General features: G+C 43.5%; 2 protein-coding genes across 2 annotated transcripts in view; one reads left to right on the top strand and one right to left on the bottom strand.

Moving 5' to 3' along the window:
- LOC116910506 (meiosis regulator and mRNA stability factor 1-like) overlaps window positions 1-5,391 on the bottom strand; it is a 44,461-nt gene extending 39,070 nt beyond the window's left edge. The window contains 2 exon segments of the mRNA XM_032914404.1: window positions 667-868; window positions 5,276-5,391. Coding sequence (XP_032770295.1) covers window positions 667-807 — 141 coding nt within the window. The 5' untranslated portion in view covers window positions 808-868; window positions 5,276-5,391.
- Window positions 5,392-9,496: 4,105 nt separating this feature from the next.
- Window positions 9,497-24,894, top strand: part of Nde1 (nudE neurodevelopment protein 1) — a 39,892-nt gene continuing 24,494 nt past the window's right edge. The window contains exons 1-4 of the mRNA XM_032913621.1: window positions 9,497-9,585; window positions 16,915-17,038; window positions 17,840-17,993; window positions 20,091-20,239. Of these exons, the coding sequence (XP_032769512.1) occupies window positions 16,956-17,038; window positions 17,840-17,993; window positions 20,091-20,239 (386 nt within the window). The 5' untranslated portion in view covers window positions 9,497-9,585; window positions 16,915-16,955. The remainder of the gene's footprint in view (window positions 9,586-16,914; window positions 17,039-17,839; window positions 17,994-20,090; window positions 20,240-24,894) is intronic.

Here is a 24,894-nt window from a genome sequence, read left to right as displayed (position 1 = left end):
CTTTCATTTATTCCTGTAAATGGTGAGTAACAGGTTTTAGTAGGGTTTTCCTTAAAGGAGGAGACTGGTATTCCAATCAGTATGAATGACACCTGCCATTGCCCAAAAGGGCCCACATGTGCTGCTGATAGCACTGAGGAAACACTGAAGTCTTAATGCAGCTTTTATACTGTGGTCAGTGCAAAGATACAGTGATTAGAACTATCCATTCTCAGTTCAAACTCAGCACCACCAAAAAGGAATGAAATCCTGAACAAAAATGTATTGTCAATCTTTTCTAATTCATAAGAGGGTGACCCAGGGGCAATGGTCACACCTATCAGTAATCCTGGACTTTGGGAGGCCAAGGAAGAAGGATCATTAATTCAAAGCCAACCTGAACTATATAAAGAAAACTTATCTCCAAAGCCACTTAAGAAAGTATAGTTAAATACAATTTATTTTACACTTTTCATTGATTTTACTATGCAAGCTTTGGAACTTGGGACTTTAATAAGGAGTCAAATTCCCAATTTTAATCACCTAAAACCTCTGCCACTCAGAGTAGAATTCTGAGTTGAACAAGTGTGTTCTTAATGAGTGAGTGAGCGTAAACTGGCTGGAGAGACTGTCTAGACCACCTGTACTCACTGTCTATTCAATGTGCCATGTCCTGCACATAGTTACCGTTTGGGAACTAAGAGGCAATGTCTGCTCAGGAAGAGAAAAGCAACCAGAGAATTTCCAAAGCCACGGCTTAGCATCGTTATTTTGGTGTAACCATCCAAGTGTTCTGCTGCAAGGGTTCTCAGTTCCGTTCCCTTCCATCACATAGCCAGACAATATGGTTCAACATTCTTTCATCTTTCTTTTCTTTCATTCTTCCACCCTGTTAAAAATGAGTCAACATCTATGTTACTTCTTTGCACAAGTACCCATTTTATAATGTTAAAGTATGAGACCACAGCTGTGCTCATGGTGCAACAGCTCTCAAAGAGTCAGACCTCAAAGAACAAAGATAGCATGGATATCACAGCTCACTACAGGCTTCTAAAATTTGGTAAGCTTGGTAGATTGTAACTCTATAAATTTGATTTAGAGAAAAAAAAAAAAAAAAAAAACCTATGATCTGAGGCTGGGAGATGGTTGAAAAAAGTATCTGCTACACAAAAATCAGGATCTGAATTCAGATCCCCGGCCCTTTTATAAAAGACAGGCACGCAACTAACTCCAGCACTGAGAAAGAAGCAGCAGCCAGATCTGTAGAGTTTAATGGCTACCCTGCCCAGCCAAATCAATCAACTCCAGGTTCAGTGACAGACTCAAAAACTAAAGTGGGGAGGAGTCATTGACAAGGCTCAGTGGTTAAAGTTGACTGCCTCCAAGCCTGACAACCTTAGTTCTATTCCTGAGATCACCATATCGGAGAGAACTGACTCCCACAAGTTGTCCTCTAACTTCCATACTTATGCCATGGCGTGTGTATACACTACACACCACACACACACACACACACACACACACACACACACACACACACACACACATGTAATTTTTAAAAACATTAGAGAATGATGAGAAAGATATCCAACAACCACCTTTGGTCTCTACATGAATGTACATATGTACTTGTGCACCTGCATGCCTGCACATGTGCACACACCCACATGAACATGTCCATACACCACACATACCATTTATGATCTGCATTCCTCATATCCCATAGTTCTTTTCTGTGTATGTGGAAATGGGGAGATGCTCCCATGTGTGTACTGACCAGAGGTCAGCTTTGGGTGTCTTCAATCTATGATCTTCCTCTTCTTTGTCCTCTTTTTAAGACAGGGTTTCTCAATGAACTTGGAGCTTACCAATTTGGCTAGATTGGCTGGTATAAACCCTTGGGGTCTGCCTGTCTCTATTTTCCCAGCACTGGGATTTCAAGCACATGTTACAACCATACCCAGCTTTTCTGTAGGTAATAAGGATTAAATCCAGGTCCATGTGCTTATGAAATAAGTACTTTACCTACTGAACCAGCTCCCCAGCCACTAGAACTTTTCAAATGAGAATGGACATAGGCATTCTTGAAGGACAGAGTCAAATCATGGACAGTGCACATCTCTAGGTGAGAAGTTCCCTCTTCACTTGGCTGAAATAAGCCTCCAGGCTAAATCAGACTTTGCCTGTAGTTTTTCCTTTTTTATTTTGTTTTGTTTTTGTTTTTGAGACAGCGCTTCTCTGTGTACACTGGCTGCCCTGAAACTCATTATGTAGTTCAGGCTGGCCTCAAAACTCAGAGATCTGTCTGCCTCTGCCTCCCTAGTGCTGGTACTAAAGGTGTGTGGCCCACCACACTCAGCCTATAGTTTTTCTTAACTTTCAGATATTTCTTCCTATAAGTTTGGCTTAGAAAGCAAAGTAGTTACCAGCAGATAGCATCTGATCTTAGTAAATGAACAACCACAGTGTCAACCTTTTTCTATGCCCAATATGAGTACAGAAGGGCCAAATTAAATGACCTCTGAGGACTTTGAATTCTATTCTACAAATGAAGCTAACTGATTTTTTTGGTTTGTTTACAATGAAAGAGCATATTATAACCAAACATGGAACAATTAAGGAAGTCACAACCCATAGATGTACTTTACCCTAGACACTCTTGAGTCTTAGTATACCAAAGGCAAAGCCAATGTACACTCTTTGAGCAGGGAGAAAGCTGGTAATGAGAACAACTAACTCTTATTTGTAAGTTCTTGGTGCAACAAACCAGCCCTGACCACTTTCAGTGATTCTTTATCAGAGATTTAATCTGTGAATGTAGAATATAATTTCTTTCCGCTGTATCTCTGGTAAGATGTTTCTGAGATTTTACATCTTCATGATAGGGTGAGTGGAGAATGGTTCACAGTGTATTTCACATATAGTAAATTACAGTCTGCAAGCCAAAGTCAGCCTGCTGTCTGTACGCATGTGTTTGTGTATGTCTATCTCATTTTTCTTGGACAGGATCAGATTCTATAATCTTGAAGATGGCCTCAAACTTATAACACTCTTCTTCCTGCTTCAGTCTCTCAAATGCTGAGACTATAGGTGTGAAGCATGGCACACCTGTATTTAAGTGACCTGTAAACTAAGAATATATTCTGAATTTCTTAAATTCTTGAGAAAGTGTTCTTAAACATGAAACTTAAACTTTAATATTTGTAGTTTCATTAGGACACAGTTACACTCCTTCATCTAAATACTATCTATGGCTGAGTTGAACTATAGTTAAGACTTGAGTCTTTGACATGTGATCCAGTTGTAAAACCCAATATATTTACTATTTAGGTAGTGTGCTGAAACTAAGTTTCTGTTTGTAGGCTAAGGAATGTATGGAGATTAATGGCATATGGAAGGTTCTAGGTTCAACCACAGAGAGGCAGAGAGGGAAAAGCAAAAGAGAAAAGTTTGTTTCCTTGTCTGTACAGCATTATATAGAAAGAGAATTGGAAAATGCATGCACTGTCCATTTTCATCACTATATCCTGTGCTCAGCCCAAAGCTCTTCTGTGGTAATCACAAAGTAATCATTTGTTGAATGAAAGAATTAGCAGAGGAGTAGCCTAATACAATTGAAAATAGTTTGGAGACAAAGTTTACTATCATTACTTGAATTACAATACCTGTTTTTAATCATTAAATCCAGGTTGTACCAGATGATAGTGGGGCATGCATTTAAGCCCAGTACTGGAGAGTCAGGAGCAGGTGGATATGTTTAAATTGAGACCAACCCAATCGACAGAGCAGAGTTCCAGGACAGTCAAGGATACACAGAGAAACCCTGTCTCAAAATCCAAAACCAACCAACCAACCAACCAACCAAACAAACAAACAAAAACAAACCCCACAAAAATCTAGGTTGTAAATCACCCAACACACTCCAGTTTTAATTAAGAACTTGTCATATTCACAGTGTTCGTAATTTCAGCATCTTCGATCTTTTCAAAGCCAAATCCTAAAATGAACTACCATGTCGAACATTTCGCTGAGAACCAGAAACTTTTTAAAGCTTCATAGCTTTCAATATTGCACAGGAGGCAAAGGCAGGAGGATACCTGTAAGTTTAAGGGCAGCCAAGTTCCAGGCAGCTGTGGTCACACAGTGAGACTCTGTCGATAGGCAGGCAGGCAGGCAGGCATATACAGCGAGATTACTCAGTACAAACAAATATAAGGAAAAACATCAGTGGCCTGCAGCCTAAAATTTTTCAAAATATTCCTAGGAATTCCATTTAAGCAACTGAATCAGTCAGAAGAAGATCTAATGTGAGAGTCTTTCCTCCTGAAACTCTCAGTCTCTGAGCAACTTAGACACTAGCTGAGAATGCAAAGTGACACTGTACTGCCTGCCTGTTGGCTCTGAAGGCCACCTATCTGTGCAGCTGTGGGCAAGTTATCTTTCTAAACATAAGGTTCATCTCTTGTGAGTCTGATCATCACGACAGCCCCCTTACTTACAGAGTTGTGGTTTGGCGACAAGACATACCTGAGAATGAATTATTTCTCAAATGACCTCCCCTGTGCCACAAACTCCCAGTCCTACGTATTTGCTCGTTTTCTACCTTTTACCTAAAATGACTATTTGGTGATTTATTTTTCTCCTACATTAAGATATAAATCCCACGACAGCAGTGATTGTATGTGAATACACGGTATCCCAACCTAGCACCTCCATCGGGCCTCACAAATACCAATAAATGATCCTGAACAAATGAAGAGTTCACTGAAGGTGAAGGAAGATCATTTAGCTGACCATTTATTTCCTTGTATGCAAAACAGAAAGATCCTGGGAAGTCCAAAAGAGACTAGTGTAACTAAAAAGTACCACGTTCAAGCTATAATTACTTGGGGAAGCGGCTGAAATTGAAACTGCATACAAAGTGGCTGCTAAGAGACCGTCCGCTCAGAAGAGCTGCAAAAACACAAAAACTAAAAACACTAAGGGACTCATCACCACTGTCCTTTTTCTCAACTTCCCAACTTTGCATATCCTGTGAAGGTTGGTACTGACACCTAGAGGGCCAGGGAACGACCAGGGAGACAAGCGCAAGCTGGGAGCTAAACGCCCCGGAAGAGACCTGGAGAACACTGGAGACCGACTTTTTCGCGCGGCCCCTTCCGCGGGTCCCAGTTCTGGTCCTCCAACACCAGGACCATCAGTCTGGGGGAAAAAGCGCCGCTCCCAGATCAGCTACGTTGCTGGTCAGAGCACCCGGTGCGCCCGAGTGGAGTCCCTGAACTGACAGAAGACTCACCTCAGCCACCAGCTCCTTCTCCGCTTACATTCCGATACCTCCGCCTTCCCCCACCCACCCCCCAGTCCCTTTATTTTGATTCCCGACTCCTCAGCTCCCGCCGCCGCCGCCAAGCGCACCCTCCACTTCCGCTTCCGCGCCGCCCCGCCCCACCCCTGTCGCAAAACCGACACGCTTCTCTACTACTAGCTCCGCCCCTCTCTCCGAATCTCCCTGCCTCCCCTTTTCCTCCACATCGTACCCTTCCTCTGCTTCTCCTCCTCTGGCCACTCCCTTTCTCCGCCCATTCCTACCGGGTCCCCGCTCCACCTGGTCTCTTCCTCCATTAGCCCCGCCCATTCCCCCCGCTCCTCCCTTTCTAGCTCCTCCCCTCCCTGTGTCTCGGCCAATTTTTTTTTTTCCGTCCTGCCCTGGCTTCCGCGTCTTCTCCGCGCAGGGCACGCAGGGAAGGGGGGGGCGGGGCCTCGCGGCCCTGCTGCCTCGTCAGGCTCAGTCCCCTCCCGATAAACCTCAAAATAGGGGGTTATCTGGGGGATCAGTGGCACTTTTTTTAGCGCGAACCCCAGCTTAGGAGTTCTCATCACTGGTTTAATGACACCAGGTCGAACGGAGCTTCCAGGCGGAGAACTAAGCGGCTTTTGTGATGGAGGCAAGGAAAGGCCTGCCAGGTGGAAATTGCTAGGGTCCAAGCTCCAAGAGGTCTTGGGAGCGAGGACTAAGGAGACAAGATTAATGTGAAATAAAGTGTCGTTGTGTCTTTTTTAACGCTCTGCTTGGTCACATAATAACTCTTATTTTTACAAATTAAGTCGTGCAAGTTGCATAGCATCTTTTAGCGCAACCTAGTGGCCAAAGGAGAAAAAAAAACTGTAAAACCTGCCAAATGGGCTTTTGGCAAGGTCCGACCTGTCGTCTCTAGCAGTTTCAATGCTGATAAAGTGCATGCAAAGACTGCTGCTGAATATTGAAACCAACAATTAAGAACACATAATATCCTACCCATTTTTTCTTTCTAGAGATAGTATCTCACTTGTGTATCCCTGGGTTGGTGTGGAACTTGCCCCGTAGACTATTCTGTCCTCAAACCCACATCCCCTTGCCTACTGAGTGCTAGGATTAAAGGTGTTCGTGTGGCCTGGCAAAATTTTTGTTTTAATAAACCAGGTGCTTTGTAACATGAATATTTTTCAGATGACAGGTTGGCCATGAAAAAGAAGACACCAAAGCTATAAAAACTTTGTGATATCAAAATACTTAATGTTTTAAACAGATAAACTCTGTTCTGTATCCTCTCTACTGAGCCTTGCAGCCTTCACTTTTACTTGACCTAAATATGAGTTAGGTTTTTTTGTTTCGTTGTTTGTTTTTTGAGACAGGGTTTCTCTGTGTGAAAGCCCTGGCTGCCCTGGAACTCCCTGTAGACCAGAATAGCCTCAAACTCCGAGATCTGCCTGTCATTGACTCCCAAGTTCGAAAAGTAAAGGCGAGTTCCACTATGCCTGGCTTAAATATGAGTTTTCAGGATTCCATAGCGGGGGAAGATAATTTCTGAAACCTCTAGCTCTTTGCTACTTCTGGGTGCAAATTAGGGGGAAAAATATAACCTAAATGTATGCGTGATTTACTGTGTCTTAGCTAGTTTATACTTATAAGTCTGCCAGGAAGCAAAGGACCTTTGTCAGCTAATTAGGAAGCAGAAAATGGCAAGTTTTTCTCCTAGGTCTCTGTATATGCATTAAGACTTGCATTAAGTGGAATGAACTTGGCACCCCTGAATTCCTGTGTCAGGAGGGTGAGTTTAAACTTGTAGTTGACGAATCCTTTGTGTTCCTATTGAATTCTCCAGAAGGCAAGTGATGAGTGCCTGCTCAGGTGTCTGTTATTGCTAAGAACAACATTGTGTCCGTGTGGGGGCAGAATTTTCCAAGGGAGAATTGAAACAAATAAAAAAGATTCCAGTAGCTTTTAGTTTTGTTTTCTAGACTCTCAAGTTGATTACTCACTGTACGTGTCCATTTTACCTCTACTTTATTCTAGCTATTTTTGAATACCAACAATACTAACTAAAAACATAAGGGAAAAAAGTAATTGTGATATTTAAGTTATTTGAACAGATTTTAGCTACAAAACATAAAAGAGTGAGGCAACAATTTCCTTTGACTTTGCTTGGCATTTTGTTCTACTCGGGGTATGCTAGGGTCAATGGGTAACGTAATAAATATGGCCAGCTGGCTAGACTAAATGAAAAGCTAAAGAGAGAATACTTTTTTAAAGGTCTCAATTTTGCTTTCTCTACAAACCAGGCCAAGGGCTGGAGAGATGGTACAGTAGTTAAGAGTACTTCCAGAGAAGGAGGTAGTGGTAGTGATGATGAGATGAGGTTCCCCTTCCAGTGTCCAAATGGTTTAGAGTAGTTTTTTGAGCTCAGTGTAGAGGGATCTGACACCTTTTTTTGGCCTGCTTGAGCACCACACACACATAGTACACAGACATTCATGCTGGTGAAACATCATACACAATGCACGAATAAGAAAAAAATGTAGGCCAAGAAGAAGATGGATGGATGAATGAAAATGCACAATTTAATCTTTCTAAAAGAATGTTTCCAGGACTGGGAAGAAGATTCAGTTGGATAAACCAGTCTCTGTGTAAGCCTGACAACTTGAGTTCAGATCTCCAGAACCCACATAAAAAGCCAGAAGCAGCCCAATTATCTAATCTCAGAGCATGCCTACCAGGTGAGGCTTATCTAGGCTATAGGGTGAGTTTAGGTCCAGCCTGGGCAACTTAGAAGGAATTTAACTCAAAAGGACAAAAAGGGGCTGAAGGTATAAGTCAGCGGTAGAGCACTTGCCTAGAGTGGCTTAATTTCAGTCAACACTACTAGGGGAAGAGGGGCAGGGGGCAGGAGACATTACTTGTACACAAGTACATAAGGGCATGGGGCAGAGCATAATTGTAAGAGTCAAAACTCTTTTTGTTAGCTACAAATTAAAACACCTGGATTTCCTATACTTTTTTTTCTCCTCTTTTAAACAATTATAGGAGGCTGGGGATACTGCTGAATGAGTAAACTCAAGCCCAGCACTGCCAAAAATGTAAGCTAAATATGCCTTTCTCTGGCTTCCCAGTCTCTCAAATAGTCAGCAACATTTGGCATCTGAAATTCTGTTTCTGTTTACTGTATTAACCCTTTGAGATCAGATTATTTGTCTTATTCACCAAGTTGTACTATTACCTTGTGCCTGACAGTACTCAATAATTAATGATCAATTAGAATGGCTTGATGTTAAGAAATTATTATTAGCTGAGCCTGTGATCCCACTGAAAAAGAAGGCTAAGGTAATGCTCAGAAGTTTGAGGCCAGCACAAGTTACATAGGAAAAGTATTTCAAAAGAAAAAAAAAAGGAGCTGGAGAGATGGCTTAGCAATTAAGAGCACTGACTGATTTCCCAGCAATCTCATGATGGCTAACAACCATCCACTACCATCCACAAAAGAACTTAGCACTGTGTCTGAGACACATTGGTCGTTCAACATATGGTCATTTAACTAATACTTAATTGTACTTAATATTTACAAAGCACCGCACAAAGCTAAACTTATTTGTTTAGCTCTGTGGGAAACCTGGTTTTATCCACGAGCAATTAAATACCTTGTCTCAAATTCACCCAACTAATAAGCGGCGGAGGTAGAATTCAAAGTCAAGTTCTTTCACACTAATTAGAAAAATCAGTTGTTAAAGATTCTATTTGGGGTGTAAAGTTGTGGGACAAGGGCCCTGTGGGCTGGGCGGAAGTTTGTCTTTTTCTATGCAATCTGAGCTAGTATAGTATTTTTGGAATTGGGTAGGACACTTTCAAGTGTAACCTGAAACCAGCTATTCCTAATGCCCGGGTTTCTCCGACCAATTGCTCCTTTGTCTATTCTTGCGCAGGAGCAAGGGCAGATAAATGCAACCAGTGTGAAGGAGAGGCGTGCGGGCGTGCGGGAGAGTGTGTGGCACGGTGAGCACCGAGCCTCCAGCAGGCCCTCTTCACGCCCGCCCGATGGGCCAAGTGGCCCGCGCCTCCTGCAGCTCCTCCCGCCGGGCACCTCCTTGGCTTGGCGGAGCAGCTCCTGGGGCCGAGGGGGAGGAAGAGACTGAAAAAGTTTCTAAACCTTGCTTCTCCACGATGATTGGCCGAGTCAGACGCGTCCCAAGCGCGACAGCCAATGGGAGGCACGGGCCGAGCGGTTCCGATAGGGCTGGTCGGCAAGAAAGGCCTGCTAGCCCGCGCCTCCCTGGGATCTTCGCCGCCCGAGCTGGGTAAGTGACCAAGCCGACGCGTCCCCCAAACCTGCCCTCTCCAGCTTTCCACCTTCCATCCCTGAGCTCCGCTGTTCGCCCTGGGCAACTCTGTACCTCTTCTGCTGGCTGCTTCCCTTCCCTCAGAACGTCCTCAAGACCGGTGCCCGCTCCGCCCCACGGCCCCCAGTCTCTTCCCCTGCTCCTCGATCCCACTGTTCTCGGGTCCCCAACTGCTGCCACACGAGTACCAGCCTATATCCAAACTCCCCCTCAATGCCTATGGGTCTCGGTCCTGGACGTTTCAAATTTCCCTAGACAGCACTTTGGATCGGATAAACTTTATCCAATAAAGTGTGAGAGTGCTTACCCCACACCTTGGATGTTGGCCCAACTCTCCTACCTCATTGAGGTCCGGGGCACTCCGGAGTCACCTTGTCTCCAGAGCGACTTTATATCTTCTAAGTCATCTCGGTTTTGTTCCAGATTGTACATCCTCCTACTTTTTAGCCTGAATCTTCAACTTCTCTGGCTGGGTGGAGGTTTGTAATTTTCTCTGCCACCTGTTTCTGTGTATTGTGTGCTAGGATAACCTTTAAGAACTCAGAAGGGGTGCTTTTGAAGTGCAATGTAATACAAACTACTCCAGAGCCTGAGGGTATCAGACCACGCACCCCTCTGCCCAACACACTGACTGGTATTCAACCAGTTTTGAGGTTTAAGTAATTCCCCCTACAGAATTCCATATGGAGTTTTACAGAACTATGACCCTTCTGAAGTTGCAGGCAACTCCAGGTTTTATAGATTTGATAATTGTTTGCTACCTTGACTTAACCTGTAAGGATATTATTTTTACTTCTAAAGTTCTACCTTAGAACTTAGGAGCCTGGTGAGATTAAACCCCCTTTCTTTCAAAGGGAATTTCCTAGCATGAGCCTCTGTAGCCTGTACTGAGGGTGCACTGGGGTTGTGGGTGCAAGTGCTTTCTTTGTATATGGCCCAGCTGAAATCTTTGAAATGTTGGAGAGGGGCCCAAACCATGGTAGGAAGAATTCCCTAGCACCTTGATTGATAGAATAAAATGGCCTCCAAACAATAGTTACTGTTTTTATTCTTACTCAGATATAAATTCTTTTCCTTTTTTTTTAATTATCCCCCCCTCCCCCAGTAAATGAGAGTGAACCCAGGGTCTTCTGCATTCTAGGCAGGGCTCTATTCCTGAGTATAACCGAGTATAATAACCCTTTTCAAATGCAACCACATTTTCAACTCAAAACACAGCACTCACCTTAATCAGAATAATAGACATTTCCTTCTGGAACCCAGTATGAATTACAGTGGCTCAGGAGCACAGATTCCAGTTTCCTCAAGCACCATGCTCCACTGTTGCTTACATGAAATCTTATTGATTACAGAACAAAGAACGTAGTAAATTAAGGTGTTTACTACACTCGGTGTTAGGGGTCACAGAAGGGAAATTTCTAGTAGAGATTGGGGTGTGGAAGGCTAGAAGTCCACTCAGAACACATTTTAGTAACATCCATCCATGGCCTCTGCATCAGCCTCTGCCTCCAAGTTCCTGCCCTGTGTGAGTTCCAGTCCAGACTTTGGTGATGAACAGCAATGTGGAAGTGTAAACTCCCCACGTTGCTTCTTGGTCTGATGTCTTTTGCAGTAATACAAACCCTGACTAAGACAGGATACTTTTAGTCAAAGAGACTAAAAGTAGCACAAGATAATTTGCCTCTGATTTGCAACATTTTAACTATCCACAATCTTGAAGTTCAGCCATTTAGTCTTGTAGAATCTTTAACATAAGTGCACTTGGCCCTAGTTCTTTCCCTCTTCACTCTTTTCTTCCTTCCTCCTGGAAACTTCAGTTCATAATGTTACTGTAAATTGTCTTATTTTTTCCTTCTCCTCCTCCTCCTCCTCCTCCTCCTCCTCCCTCCTCCTCCTCCTCCTCCTCCTCCTCCTCTTGGTTTCTTTTACCAAAATTTTATTATAAAGAATTGTATCAGGTACAAGTTCAAACTAAGTGCCTGTTCAGCCACATTCTGGTACTTTGCTTCTAGATCCTTTCTAATCGTTGTTACAGAGAGGGAGACAACAGCTGTCAAGACTGCTTTTCTAGCTTAGTGCATATAGTTCTGATTTAACATCATCATGGTTTCCCAGTTGTCCTGTGCTGCTAGTTCATGTTAGAGAATGGTGAGTGGCCCTTTGAAGACAAGAGCATGTCCTTGCATGTCTTTGTACTTAAGCAGCATAAAGACAGAAGCTAGGCTTAGGGACTTTTTTTTTTTTTTAAAAGATTTATTTATTATATATAAGTACACTGTCACTGTCTTCAGATACACCAGAAGAGGGCATCGGATCTCATTTACAGATGGTTGTGAGCCACCTTGTTTTTGAACTCAGGATCTCTGTAAGAGCAGTCAGTGCTCTTAACCACTGAGCCATCTCTCCAGCCCAGGCTTAGTGACTCTTGATGTGTTTGACCACAGTGACATCACTTCTGTAAATGCATACCACATGTCCATCATCACACAGGTCCTATGTGAATATTTAGCTCTTTTCTCTTCCCTACCTCTCCCTTTCCTTCCTCTCCCTCCCTCTCCCCCCCTGTGTGTTTTCTCTGTCCTGAACTTGCTCTATAGACCAGGCTGGCCTCAAACTCATGGAGATTCTCCTGCCTCTGCCTCCCAAGTGCCGAGATTACAGGTGTCTACCATCTCCTGACTCCCATTCACCTCTTGTTTTGATAGAGATATAAACTTGGGCTTGAGAAGGGTATTGGTTCGTGTGTGTTCGAGTATTAAGGACCAGCTTGGCTAGCTTTGTTCACTCAGATATCACTTTATATCTTTTCTAGGAATTTGAAATTAGAGGTATATGTTTTGAGTGTCTTTTCATACAGTTTTGTAGATTTAATTTTGGGGGACCCCTCTCAACAAAACCAATCCTAGGGACTGAGTTGATGCAGCCACTAAAATTCTTATTTCAAAGTGTGAGGACTTAAGTGGTATCCCCAGCACTCACATAAAAAGCTGGTGTGATGATGCACAGCTGCGATTTATAGTGCTGGGCTTTGGGGATAGGAGGGCCCTGAGGCTTGCTGCCCAGCCAGTGGAGCAGAATGTGAGCCCAGGTTCAGTGAGAGACCTTGCCTCAAAAAAAAAAAAAAAAAAAAAGTGGATGAAGACACTTGATATCTGCTTCTGGCCCTGCATGCACTGTAACACCTGCACACACACAGCAAACCATGCTGAAATGAATTCTTAGAAGTGTAAAACCAAGTTATAGGAAGCAGGTGCTTTTTAAAATTTACTGTTTGAATTTTGTGTGGTGTATGTACTTATTAGCATGGGGGTACTGTGTGGAGTACCAGAAGTATGAGAGGTATCTTCAAGTATTTTCCATCTTCTTTTTTTTTTTTTAACTTATTTCATATATGTGAGTACAGAAGAGGGCATCAGATCCCATTACAGATGGTTGTGAGCCACCATGTGGTTGCTGGGAATTGAACTCAGGACTCTGGAAGAGCAGTCAGTGCTCTAACCACTGAGCCATCTCTCCAGCCCAGTATTTTCCATCTTAACTTTTGTATTTCTTTTTTTAAGGCTCACTGAACTTGAAACTCCTTAGTTGTCTGACCAATGAGCTTTAGGGATCTTTCCTATCTCTATCTCCCCACACCCAGCATTGGGGTTCTAGAACATCAATGTTCAGCGTTTTACAATGGTGTTTTGGATTTGAACTTAGGTTCTCATGTTTGTATGAGAGCCCTTTACTGGTTGAGCCATCTCTCCTGCCCTGCCAAACATATTTGTGTGACTCTGAATGGCAGATTCATCCACAGAGGCGTAGGATGGCACCAAGACATTGAGAAGCAGGTTACCAATTCATAACTAATATAAATGGAAATCATATTCTCTTAGTTTTTGAGAGTACTGGGAATTAAACCTCTGTGTGCTAGCTGAGTACTCCCCTGACTGAGCTACCTACCTGGTTCTTGATTTCAATTTTATTTTTGAGATAAGGTCTTGGTCTTCCTAAGTTGTCTAGGCTGGGCTCACATTTAAGAATCCTCTGCCTCGGGTTGGAGATTTAGCTCAGTGGTAGAGTGCTTATGTAGCAAGCGCAAGGCCCTGGGTTCGGTCCCCAGCTCTGAAAAAAAAAAAAAAAAGAGTAAAGAATCCTCTGCCTCACGTGCCATAGTAGCTAGGATTGTTGGCATGGACCGCCACTCTGCTCTAGTGTTCATTTTTAAGATAGGCACAAAGCTATGTGTACTGTAACCTGGTATTAACACCTATTATAATGGTGTTTTAAAAGACTGTGGTCCAAACTGACTTCCTGCTAATCTATGTGCAACTTTGCAGTTCTTGAACTTGACTTCAAAAAGACTACATTTGGGTTTAGTTGCTTCCACCACTGCTTCATGGTTGTTAGAGATGGATGATGGGTGCAATAGCTACTGCCTCTGGCTGTTCCTGCCTCTCTTCCTTCCTCCTTCCCCCTCCTCTTTCTCTCTTTTCTCCTTCTCTCTTGCCTTCTCTTCCTCCTCATTTTTTTCCTCACTATCATCTCAGGGTTTATGTGCCCCAGGCTGACCTTCAACTGGCCTTCTCAAGGATGATCTTGAATTTCTGGTCCTCCTGCTTTTGTCTCCTGGATGCTGAGATTACAAGCAGGCAAAGGAGGAAATCCAGGACTTCATGAACGTTAGGTAAACTCTGTACCAACTGCGCTTCATCCAGGTCTCTGCATCTCCTTTAAGCATCAGTGATTGCTTTGCCTATCTCCTGGAACAGAACAGCCTAACAAGGCTAATGCCTCTTGAAAATTTGTTACACAGTAAACTTCAATAAATAACTCTGAAAGAAATGACTTCTTCATGAACATCTTGCATGCTTTCTGTGGTAGAGAGCAGTGTTGCAGGAATTTGTGAGATGCTTCCAAATAAAAAGAAAAATCTTACATTTTGAAGATTGCAGTTTCATAAGTAAGAGTTACACAACTGTCACTTGTCTCTTGTGGCTTTCCTCCTCCTTTAAAGTGTTTTTTAAAATGTAAATGGTTTTGATGGAAATGCCATTCCTGTGCTGTTACTTGGTATGGGAGTTATCAAACTGAGTCCTGGTCCTGCTCAGTTTCTCTGCAGTACCTGATATTTAGATTCACAGACTCTTCTCTTTTTTTTTTTTTTTTTTTTTTTTTCAGAGCTGGGGACCGAACCCAGGGCCTTGCGCTCGCTTAGGCAAGCGCTCTACCGCTGAGCTAAATCCCCAACCCCCAGACTCTTCTCTCTATAATGAGGGCCTCTCTCTCCCATTTGTGAGAGCAACACTGTGATGGTTTGTATATGCTCGGCCCAGAGAGTGGCACTATTAGAAGGTGTGGCCCTGTTGGAGTAGGTGTGGGCTTTAAGACCCTCCTTCTAGCTGCCTAGAAGCCAGTATTCTGCTAGCAGCCCTCAGATGAAGATGTAGAACTCTCAGTTCCTCCTGCACCATGCCTGCCTGGATGCTGTCATATTCCCACCTTGATGATAATGGACTGAACCTCTGACCCTGTAAGCCAGCCCCAATTAAATTTGTCCTTGTAAGAGTTGCCTTGGTCGTGGTATCTGTTCATAGCAGTAAAACCCTAAGTAAGATAAACATCTCCCCTAAGTAAGACACACACAACTTCCATCAGTTTCTTTCCTGAAGATCAAGTTGTAAACTTCACTAGGCAAGATAATGATTTGAGAAGTTGTTGTTGTTGTTGTTGTTTCTGCCAAGCACTTTGGCACATGCTTACAGACCTAGTATTTAGGAAGTTGAAGCAAAAAATATCATAAATTCAAAGTCAGCATGAAATACATAATGAGTTCCAGGCTAGCTGGGGTTACATAGTAAGATCCTGTCTCAAAATCCTCTCTCCCCTCCCACTCCTGTCTCCCTCTCTGCCTTGCCCTTCCTCTTCCCTGTATGGGTTCATGTTCATGTGTGTGCAGGTGTATGTTCATATGGAGATCAGATCTTGTAAGACAAGGTCTGTTTGTTTGTAGCTTATATACAAAGCTAGCTGGCTCATGAGCTTCTGAGGATCCTGTCTGTCTCTTATCTTGCTGAGAGAACACTGGAATTACAAACATGTGCTACCACATCTGACTTTACCTCAGTGCTGGGGCTCTGAACTCAGCTTGTCACACTTGTTTAGCAAGCGCTTTACCCAGTTACCTGTCTCCTCAGCTCAGGAAGCCCCTTTCTAAAACTCCTCTGGCAGCAGTACTAGCTATGTTTACTAAACTGGGAACTGTATCCAGTACCAGCAGGGAGTGGATTCTCTGCTATAAGCTTCAATTGATTATAGCTTCTCTGGTGATGATTTTGACAGGATCCCATCTCTCTAGGTTCATTTGCAACCTTTTCCTATTGGATCCTTTCTCAGACAGGCTGTTCCTTGTGAGTTTCTATCTGTAGCTATGCAGAAGGCCTCGATCTAGACATTCAGGGTCAGAGGATCACCTAGCCCTGGTTTATTGTACGTAAATTTATTGCATGGGCTCAGTTTGGGCTTGGTTCAGCTCCTGAGCTGGTGTTTCAGTGTAAGTTAGACCCATTGCTGAGCCATTCATAGATGTAGAGGCATGTTTAGGCTTGGTCTTTCCCAGATGCTGTCCCGGCTACCTGAACCACACAGAATGAGAATGGAGCATTGGGGTACTATTACAAGAAGATGGCAGAATCAGTGAGCAATGGGGGGAGGGGGGTGTTTATAAATCATTCACTTTCTGTCACTTCAACTATGGGTATGATGACAAAAGTGACATGTTTTCTCTGAACTGGGAGAGAGTAGGTCTCTTGTTTGTAGCTTGTATGCCAAGCTAGCTGGCTCATGTAGCTTCTGAGAATCCTGTCTCTTGTCTCTTGTAATGAGAGCCAAGCAGTAGTGTTGGTTTTGTCTTGAAGAGTGATATTTGTGTCTGTGTGTGTGTGTGTGTGTGTATAGAGTTCTGTCCCTGTGCTCACCTAGGTCTGTGCAGTCCTACATAGAACTTCCTTCCATTTCCTTCTGCCACAAGAGGAGCAGGGGTTTTGAAGATACCTTGTTTTGATCTAAGGGCCAGATGTTAAATGTTTGTGCAGAGATAAACGTAAGCCTTGGGCTGTAACTGAAGATAGACTACTTTTTATTTGGATTTAGTTTTGATTTGAGAGGAAGCATTTTTTTTTCCTAATTTGATCTAGCATGAAGTTCAGTCTTTTAGTGTTGCTTTTTGTTATGTTTTGCTGTTTGTTTTTAATTAAAGACCAGCTGCTACCCAGAAAAGCTGCTAATTTCAAACTTTACTCCTAGACATCATGCCACAGGAAGAGTGAGCTCTTGCCCATTTTACCATGGAGGACTCAGGAAAGACTTTTGGATCAGAGGAGGAAGAAACAAACTATTGGAGAGACCTGGCCATGACCTACAAGCAGAGGTCAGTCCTGCAGCTTCCCTCCGTGTTCTCCCTGGGAGGGTGGTGGGCACCATGCCTTATCTTGAGATGAAGAAACTAGGATCACCGTTCTCTACAGAGGCCCCCGAGCAACTGAGAGCTCAGACAGCCTGCCCATGGAGCAGCTGTGAGGGGGAGAGTTGGAATTTGAACTACAAACTGAGTCACCTAATCATTCTAACATATCATTGTATGTTCTGGGTGGGTCTTTATATCAGGTCTTCTATGGAGAAGGTTTGCCTGTGCCTATCAAAATAGGCCGTTGCTGAAGAGATGCCTCAAGGTTAAGAACACTTGTTTTTGTAGAGGATCCAGGGTCAGTTCCCAGAAGCCACATGGTAACTTACAGCCAACCTTAACTCTAGTTCCAGAAGATCTGATGCCTTCTTCTGACCTGCTTGGGCATCAGGCTTGCATTTGGTCCACATACATGCATGTAGGCAGAACACTTGTACACAGAAAATAAAATTGAAAAAAGTTAGCCTCTTGAAGATTTTGAACTTGAAAACTGGTGTTTCAGTGCACGCATCTAATAGTGGAGAGGGAGAGATGGATTCAGCACTGTGTAACTCAGGCTGATCTTGAATTTGATCTTGAATTCTTGAGCCTCCTGCCTCAGACTCCTGAATGCTAAGATTATAGCTGTGTACTTCAATGCCAGTTCTTATAAACTGTCATCTTTTCCATAAAATGGGAATAATGGTAGCTGAATAAAGTCATGATCCACACACCAATACCAGCATCATTAATTCTGTGATAAATGTATTTGTAATACTGCTACAGGGCAGAGAATACTCAGGAGGAACTCCGAGAATTCCAGGAAGGAAGCCGGGAATACGAAGCTGAATTGGAAACTCAGCTGCAGCAAGCTGAAACCAGAAACCGGGACCTATTATCAGAGAATAACCGCCTTCGAATGGAGCTGGAGTCTGTGAAGGTGAGGGGCCCCAGGGGACATGTGTACAGGAAGGAATGGCTTGTGGCATTCCTTGCATGGCTGGAGAAGCAAGGAAGTGGCTGCACCAGGCCCACTACTTTCTGTCCTCCCTGTGTCTGGTTATTGTATCTTTTCTTCCCCAGTAGGTGGAAATCTGTGATGAGCAAGCCATATACATGGCCTACAGCCCTTCTTGGTGGTGTCTGTACTGGTTTCACAAGGGACATGGCAAGGAGAGTTCTTCAGAGACTGCAGTGTCAGAATTGTAGCTCTTTGAGACTGAGTCAGATAGCCCAGGCTCACTGTGACCAGCCCTGAATTTACATGTAGCTGAGGGTGGCCTTGAACTCATTGCATTCACTTCCTAAGTGCTAGGATTAAGGGTAATCACCATCCTGCCTGGCTCTAGAATGTCTCCTACTTGTATATTACAAGGTACAGTATGGCATCTCTTAGCTGAATATGGCTATTGAAATGAAAGCTAATGAGGAAAACAATTAATTCTACTAACATTACCACAGTTCAAGTGTTCTGTAGCCACATATAACTCACGGGTTTCACTTCTGGGTACAGGGACTACAGAATATCCTCTTCTAGAACAGTCTGTTGGACCATGCCAGTCATAATCAGGTTTATTAACTGGGCACTACAATAGTCCTACTCGGACTCCTTCTTGGCTTTATTTTCCATGGTTTGGGTTACCAGTAATCAAACAAAATCCAAAAAATATTAAATGGGAAATTCCAGAAATAAACAAGTTATACATCTTAAATAAGTTTTATTATGGTATAATATAATTATTCCATTTTGTAATTATTACTAATTTCTTAGTTTGTAAACTAAGTATTATATGGTAAGACAGCAAACATGGGAATAACAAAACATGTATAGGGTTTGGTGGTCTCTGAAGTTTTGGGGGGATGTAGCATAATGTCTTAGAATGTGTCCTCTCGGTAAAAATGAAGCTGGGGCCTGGGTGAGTGCTTGTGGCTATGAATACCTTGAATGATTCATTTGAAGGTTCATGGGCTCTGCAAGGACCAGGTGAGAGTGGACAGGATGGTGGTAGCAGGTAGTGAGAGGATTAGCAGGCACGTGGTTGGGAAAGTTGGGGCATACATTCTTTGGATGACTGTCACTTACCATTCACAGCATCTTCCATTGTCCTGGCTAGTTTTTTGTCACGCTGAAGTCATCTGAAAGGACGGAACCTCAGTTGAGAAAATGTCTCCACCATAGGGCATTTCTTAATTAGTGGTTATGGGGGAGGGCCTAGCCCATTGCACAGGGGGCCATTCATGGGCTGGTGGTCTTAAGTTCTATAAGAAGGAAGGCTGAGCAAGTCATGAGGAGCATGCCAGTAAATAACATCCCTCCATGGCCTCTGCATCAGCTCCTGCATCTAGGCTCCTGTACTGTTTGAGTTCCTGTCCTGACATCCTTTGATGAACCATGATATGGAAATATAAGCCAAATAAACCCTTTCCTCCAAGTTGCTTTGGTCATGGTGTTTCATCACAGTAATAATAACCCTAACTAGGACAACAACTGCTTCTCTTCTGAAATTTTAGGTCTATGGAGAGAAGGTTCTGTTAACTGAGCTCAGGGGAGGCTAGGAGAGGAGGCCTGAAGCTGCCTCATAGGGGTCATTTGAAGAAATACTTCAGAGACTTTAAAATGGAGAGACATTCCTTACGATGTTGGGGTCATGTTGAGGCTGTGCCTCAGGTGGGAACTGAGAATGGTTGCACAAAAGCCCCAACACTACATAAACTGTACATGGTAGCTCATGACTATCCATGCAAGGTGGACAGGACAGGCAGTTCAAGAGTATCCTTTGCTTCTTGGGTACATAGTTTGTTTGAGGCTGGTTTGGCACACATGAAATACTATCTCAAGGAAAGAAGATGAGGTACTGTTGTTGGGGTAGAAGGAAGAAGAATACATTCAGTGGCCAAAGCCATCAAATGTCTTGTACAGGTAGATAGCACTGTCCATCAGTGACATCCCGTGTTTGATGGGATAATAAGGAAGAGATACAAACATGGATTGTCACAGTCTTCAGTTACTGACCAGGCTTTCTGTTCTGTCCTGCAGGAGAAGTTTGAAATGCAGCATTCAGAGGGTTACCGGCAGATCTCGGCCTTGGAGGATGACCTGGCTCATACAAAAGCCATTAAAGACCAACTGCAGAAATACATCAGGGAACTGGAACAAGCCAATGATGACCTGGAAAGAGCCAAACGGTAGGTGGGGCAAGGGAAGTTTTGTGAGGTGACAACCACAGACTTGAGTGTGAAAGAACGCAGTGCTGAGCATGACAAAGCTCTAATGGCTCATGGGCCAGATGCAGTATGTTTGCCATTTCTGTTGTTCTGCCTGCCTTCCTAAAGATGAGAGCGTTTTGTTTTTGTTCTCCTCCTCCAGTTTAAAGGATTGCCCTCTGGATTTCTTTTTCTTTTTTTTTTTTTTTTTAAATATTTATTTATTTATTTCATGTGTGTGTGTACACTGTAGCTGACTTCAGACACACCAGAGGAGGGCATCAGATCCCATTATAGACGGTTGTGAGCCACCATATGGTTGCTGGGAATTGAACTCAGGACCTCTGGAAGAGCAGTCAGTGCTCTTAACCTCTGAGCCATCTCTCCAGCCCGCCCTCTAGATTTCTTATAGAATAGGACTGTTTATTATACACTCTTGCTTACCTGAAAATGTCTTTATTTTTTCTCCATTCTTGCATACATGTATGCATGTGTAAATACCCATGTATACCCATGAACATTTGTATTTGTGAATGTAAGTGCACACTTAACAGAAATCGGGACAAACTTGAGTATTCCTGGTCCTTACCTTCCATGTTAGACTCATGTCAGCTGGTCTGTGAGCTTTCAGATTATCTTATCTTCTGTCTCTGCCTACCATCTCACCATAGGCATGGCTGAGGCTGCAGACACTCAATTTTAACAGATGGCTTTTACATGGGTTTTGGAGATTAGAATTCAGATCTTCACCCTTGTGAGTCCCTATCAGCTCTTCTCTCTGTGGAGTTTTGAGATAGGGTCTTGCTGTGTACCCTCCAGCTCACTGCTGTGTTGCTTCCTGACTTGTCTTCAAGGATCTGCTCTGCCTTTTTTTTTTTTTTTTTGAAACAGACTTTCTGGTGGGTTGGAACTCAGTGTATACCAGGTTGGCCTCAGATTCATAACAAGGCTCCTAATCGACACTCCCATCACCCAGTGCTGGGATTTCAGGTATGCACTACTGTGCTGGCTTGGAGGATATTTTCATTAGATGCAGAATTCTAGCCTGACAGGTTTGGACTTTGAAGGCAATCTTCTGCAATTGTTGCTTCTCTGTGTCTGAAGAACTATTTTCTATCATTGCTCTTGGGTTCTCTTCAGCTTTGGTTTTCCTTGGTTTGGTGGACTGTGCTCCTGGCTGTGGCTTTCTGTGGTTTGGTGAACTGTGCTCCTGGCTGTTGGTGGACTGTGCTCCTGGCTGTGTTTTTCTGTGGTTTGGTGGACTGTGCTCCTGGCTGTGTTTTTCTGTGGTTTGGTGGACTGTGCTCCTGCCTGTGTTTTTCTGTGGTTTGGTGGACTGTGCTCCTGCCTGTGTTTTTCTGTGGTTTGGTGGACTGTACTCCTTGGCAGGTTGGGGCCACGGTATGCCAAAGAGATTATACAACACAACAAATCTCATGCAAGAGATTTATTTGAGGCAAAGGTGGGTCTCAGAGTTAGGTCATGAGAGACAGAGACAGAGCAAGAAAGTGGATACCAGGGACCCTTTAAAAGGGTGTGTGTCCCATTTAGTGGCTGGTGACTTGGCTGCTGGTGCTGAGGTGCTGAAGGCAGACTGGAGCTAAAATTTTTCTTTCATCAAATTTCACTTTGGTCACTCTTTTTCATTTGTTTGTTTGTTTGATTGCTTTTGAGATAGAATCTCACTAAGCACCTCTGGCTGTCCTAGACTCAATATGGAGACCAGGCTCTCCTCAGATTTACAAAGATCTCCCTGGTTCCTCTTTCCTTTTGAGGCATGATCTGGATTCTGTCCAGACATGAATCCTGTCATGGATCTCAGAGGTTCTGTTCCTCCCATTTCTTTTTTTCTCCCTGGTCTATGCAGTATGTTGACATGGTTGTGCCAGGTACATGCAGGGAGTAGAGCTCGACTTCGGGCATCTTCGTCTGTTACTCTTCATCATAGTTCTTGAGGCAGGATTTTTCACTGAACCTGGAACTTGCTGTTCTGGCTAGACTGACTGCTAGACAGCTCCTAGGTTTCTCTTGTCTCCAGCTTGCACACAATGAGGTTTCATACATTTGCCACCATACCCAGCTTTTGTGCAGATGCTGGAGATCCAAACCCAGCTTCTCACGTTTGCACACAAGCACTTTACACACTGAGCCATCTCCCCAACCCTTCACTTGTTTTTCTAGTCTTGTCTGTTTCTATTGTTTTAATTAAAAATTCTCTTTCCTTTAATCTGCTATTAGGCTGGATATTGCTAAAATTCCTTCACAGTTACCTCTTCTAAGGTCCAAATGAAAACTGAGGCATGATTCTTCTTTAAGTTCACTTTGGGGAAACAATGAGTTCATTGGACTTCCTTACAGAGCATAGGTCACTTACAGCATGTTGGTGCTTCTCCCCCAAAAGGCACACCCAGTAGGGATGAAGGCTTCCCAGTAGCAACATAAATGGAGCCTTCCTCCCCTAGACTTCTGTTTTCTAGCTCTTCTGTGAGGCCATATGTAATTAAGGCAGAGTTTTGTAGTTGCATGCTTTAGGTAGTAGGGAGTCTGATACTCAGGTGAGGGTCTTGTAACAACCCTCCATGTTGGGCTATAAACACTCAACAAGCCCGACTGGGATGAAGCCTTTGCAAGGGGATGCAGGCAGATGTGTCTGAACTCTCCAAGATGACTGTTGCTTGGCCTGGAGGCCAGTCAGTCACTGAATCAAATGAAATTTGATTTAAACATTGTTTTTTCGGAACTAGAATTTCCATTTTGTTGGGGGGTTTTTTTGTTTGTTTGTTTTGTTTTCTGTTTTTTTGTTTTTTTGTTTTTGGTTTTGTTTTATCTCTTTTCCTACACTGAGCTTTCTTTCTGTCTCGGATCCTGTGCATAGTCACAGTGGCTGTCTTTAACCTTTGACCTATTTCCAGCAAGATCATCTCAGTGTTGATCCAGTAATTGTATTTTTCTCTTGAGTTCTGTCAGGTTTTCATTGTCTAAGCCCAGTCGGTTTGGATTGGGTTTGAACACTGTAGTCCATGTATCCTGAGCCTGTTTGCCTCTGTCTCCTTTTCCCAGGCAGATCACGTAGCAGAGCTTGCACTCCACACCGTCTTCTGTCTGTGGTGGGTAGTAGCTGAAATGCCTTTGGTTATTTTTAGAGTTTTCCCCTGTGTGCTCAGGTTCAGAGGTCAGCCAGAAATATGGGCAAGGGTTGTGCAGGTTTTGAGGCCCCCTTGATGGTGCTCATTTTCTGTCAGTACAGTTTTTAAAAGTAAAATTCTCTAATGATGCAGAATCAACAGCACTGCTCCCTGTTCCCAGTGCTGGGGAGTCTCTGTCTTGCCTGCCTGTGGATGACAGCCTTCACGGTCATGTTTACTTTTTATCCTTATGGTTAGAATATGACGCTGCTCCAGTTTGCTTTTCTTCACATGGATGCACACTGTTTACTCAACCTTTCCTTATTTCCCCTAGGATACTGAACTCCACTCCATTGCACATTAATTTTTTATTTATCCCAGCATCTATTTCTGGGTTCATATTTGGTCCAGTCTATAGTTGGTAGTATATGTCCTGGCTGGTTTTATGTCAACTAGACTCAAGCTAAAGTCATCTGAAAGGAGAGAAACTCAATGACAATGACTCCATAAGATCAGGCCTGGAAGGCATTTTTAAATTAGTGATTGATGGGGGAGGGCCCAGCCCTCTGTGGGTTATGCTATCCCTTAGCTGGCAGTCCTGGGTTCTATAAGAAAGAAGGCTGAGCAAGCCAGTAAGCAGCACTCCTTCATGGCCTCTACATTATCTCCTACATCCAGGTTCCTGCCCTGCTTGAGTTCTTGCCCGAACTTCCTTCAGTGATGACTATGATGTGAAAATGTAAGCCAAGTAAATCCTTTCCTCCCTAGGCCCGTGGCTTTCACCCCAGTGATAGTAATTAAGATAGTATGTGAAGCCACATAATGAAGCAAGCCAGTGTCATTTCCACACATACATCTTTTATAAAAAGCAGGTCACATATTCAGAGGGTGAGTGTATTCTACCCACAGTAAGGCTCCAGCAAGGGTGTAGGTGCAGGAACAGATGAAGAATTAGGATCACAGTTCCCTGCTCCCAAACCCCATGGGAGAGAGAGCTTACTGCCCAGACAGGTGGGCACTGGATATGCAACGAGGACCCTGCATTCTGCTGCCTACAGGAAACACATCTCAGAGACAAAGACAGACACTACCTCAGAGTGAAAGGCTGGGAAACAACTTTCCAAGCAAATGATCCAAAGAAGCAAGCTGGAATAGCCATTCTAATATCGAATAAAATGCCAAGGACTACACACCGAAAGGAAATGACTGCCTTCCAACAGCCATTAACTGCCTATAACTCCAAAGGTCTTCTAACCAGCTTTGATAAAGAGCAGGGGATACGGACCAAATTGTTCATTGTAAATCCAGCCTCCACCCTTCCCAGTCACTGGAACTTAACTGCTCTGTACCTGTATTTCCCAGCATATAAGAAGAGAATAACTGTGGAGGGCATGGGAATCTTGTGCTTCCAGATAAACACTAGCAAAACCAGGAATGTTAGGACACAAGCTTGTCTCTTCAAGAGGAAGGATGTAGACCTGTTTAAACCAGAAAGCAGGGAGTGGATGTTGT

Source organism: Rattus rattus, chromosome 9, assembly GCF_011064425.1.
Source record: "Rattus rattus isolate New Zealand chromosome 9, Rrattus_CSIRO_v1, whole genome shotgun sequence".
NCBI classification, from domain to species: Eukaryota; Metazoa; Chordata; class Mammalia; order Rodentia; family Muridae; genus Rattus; species Rattus rattus.
This window is presented reverse-complemented; position numbering and strand designations above follow the sequence as displayed.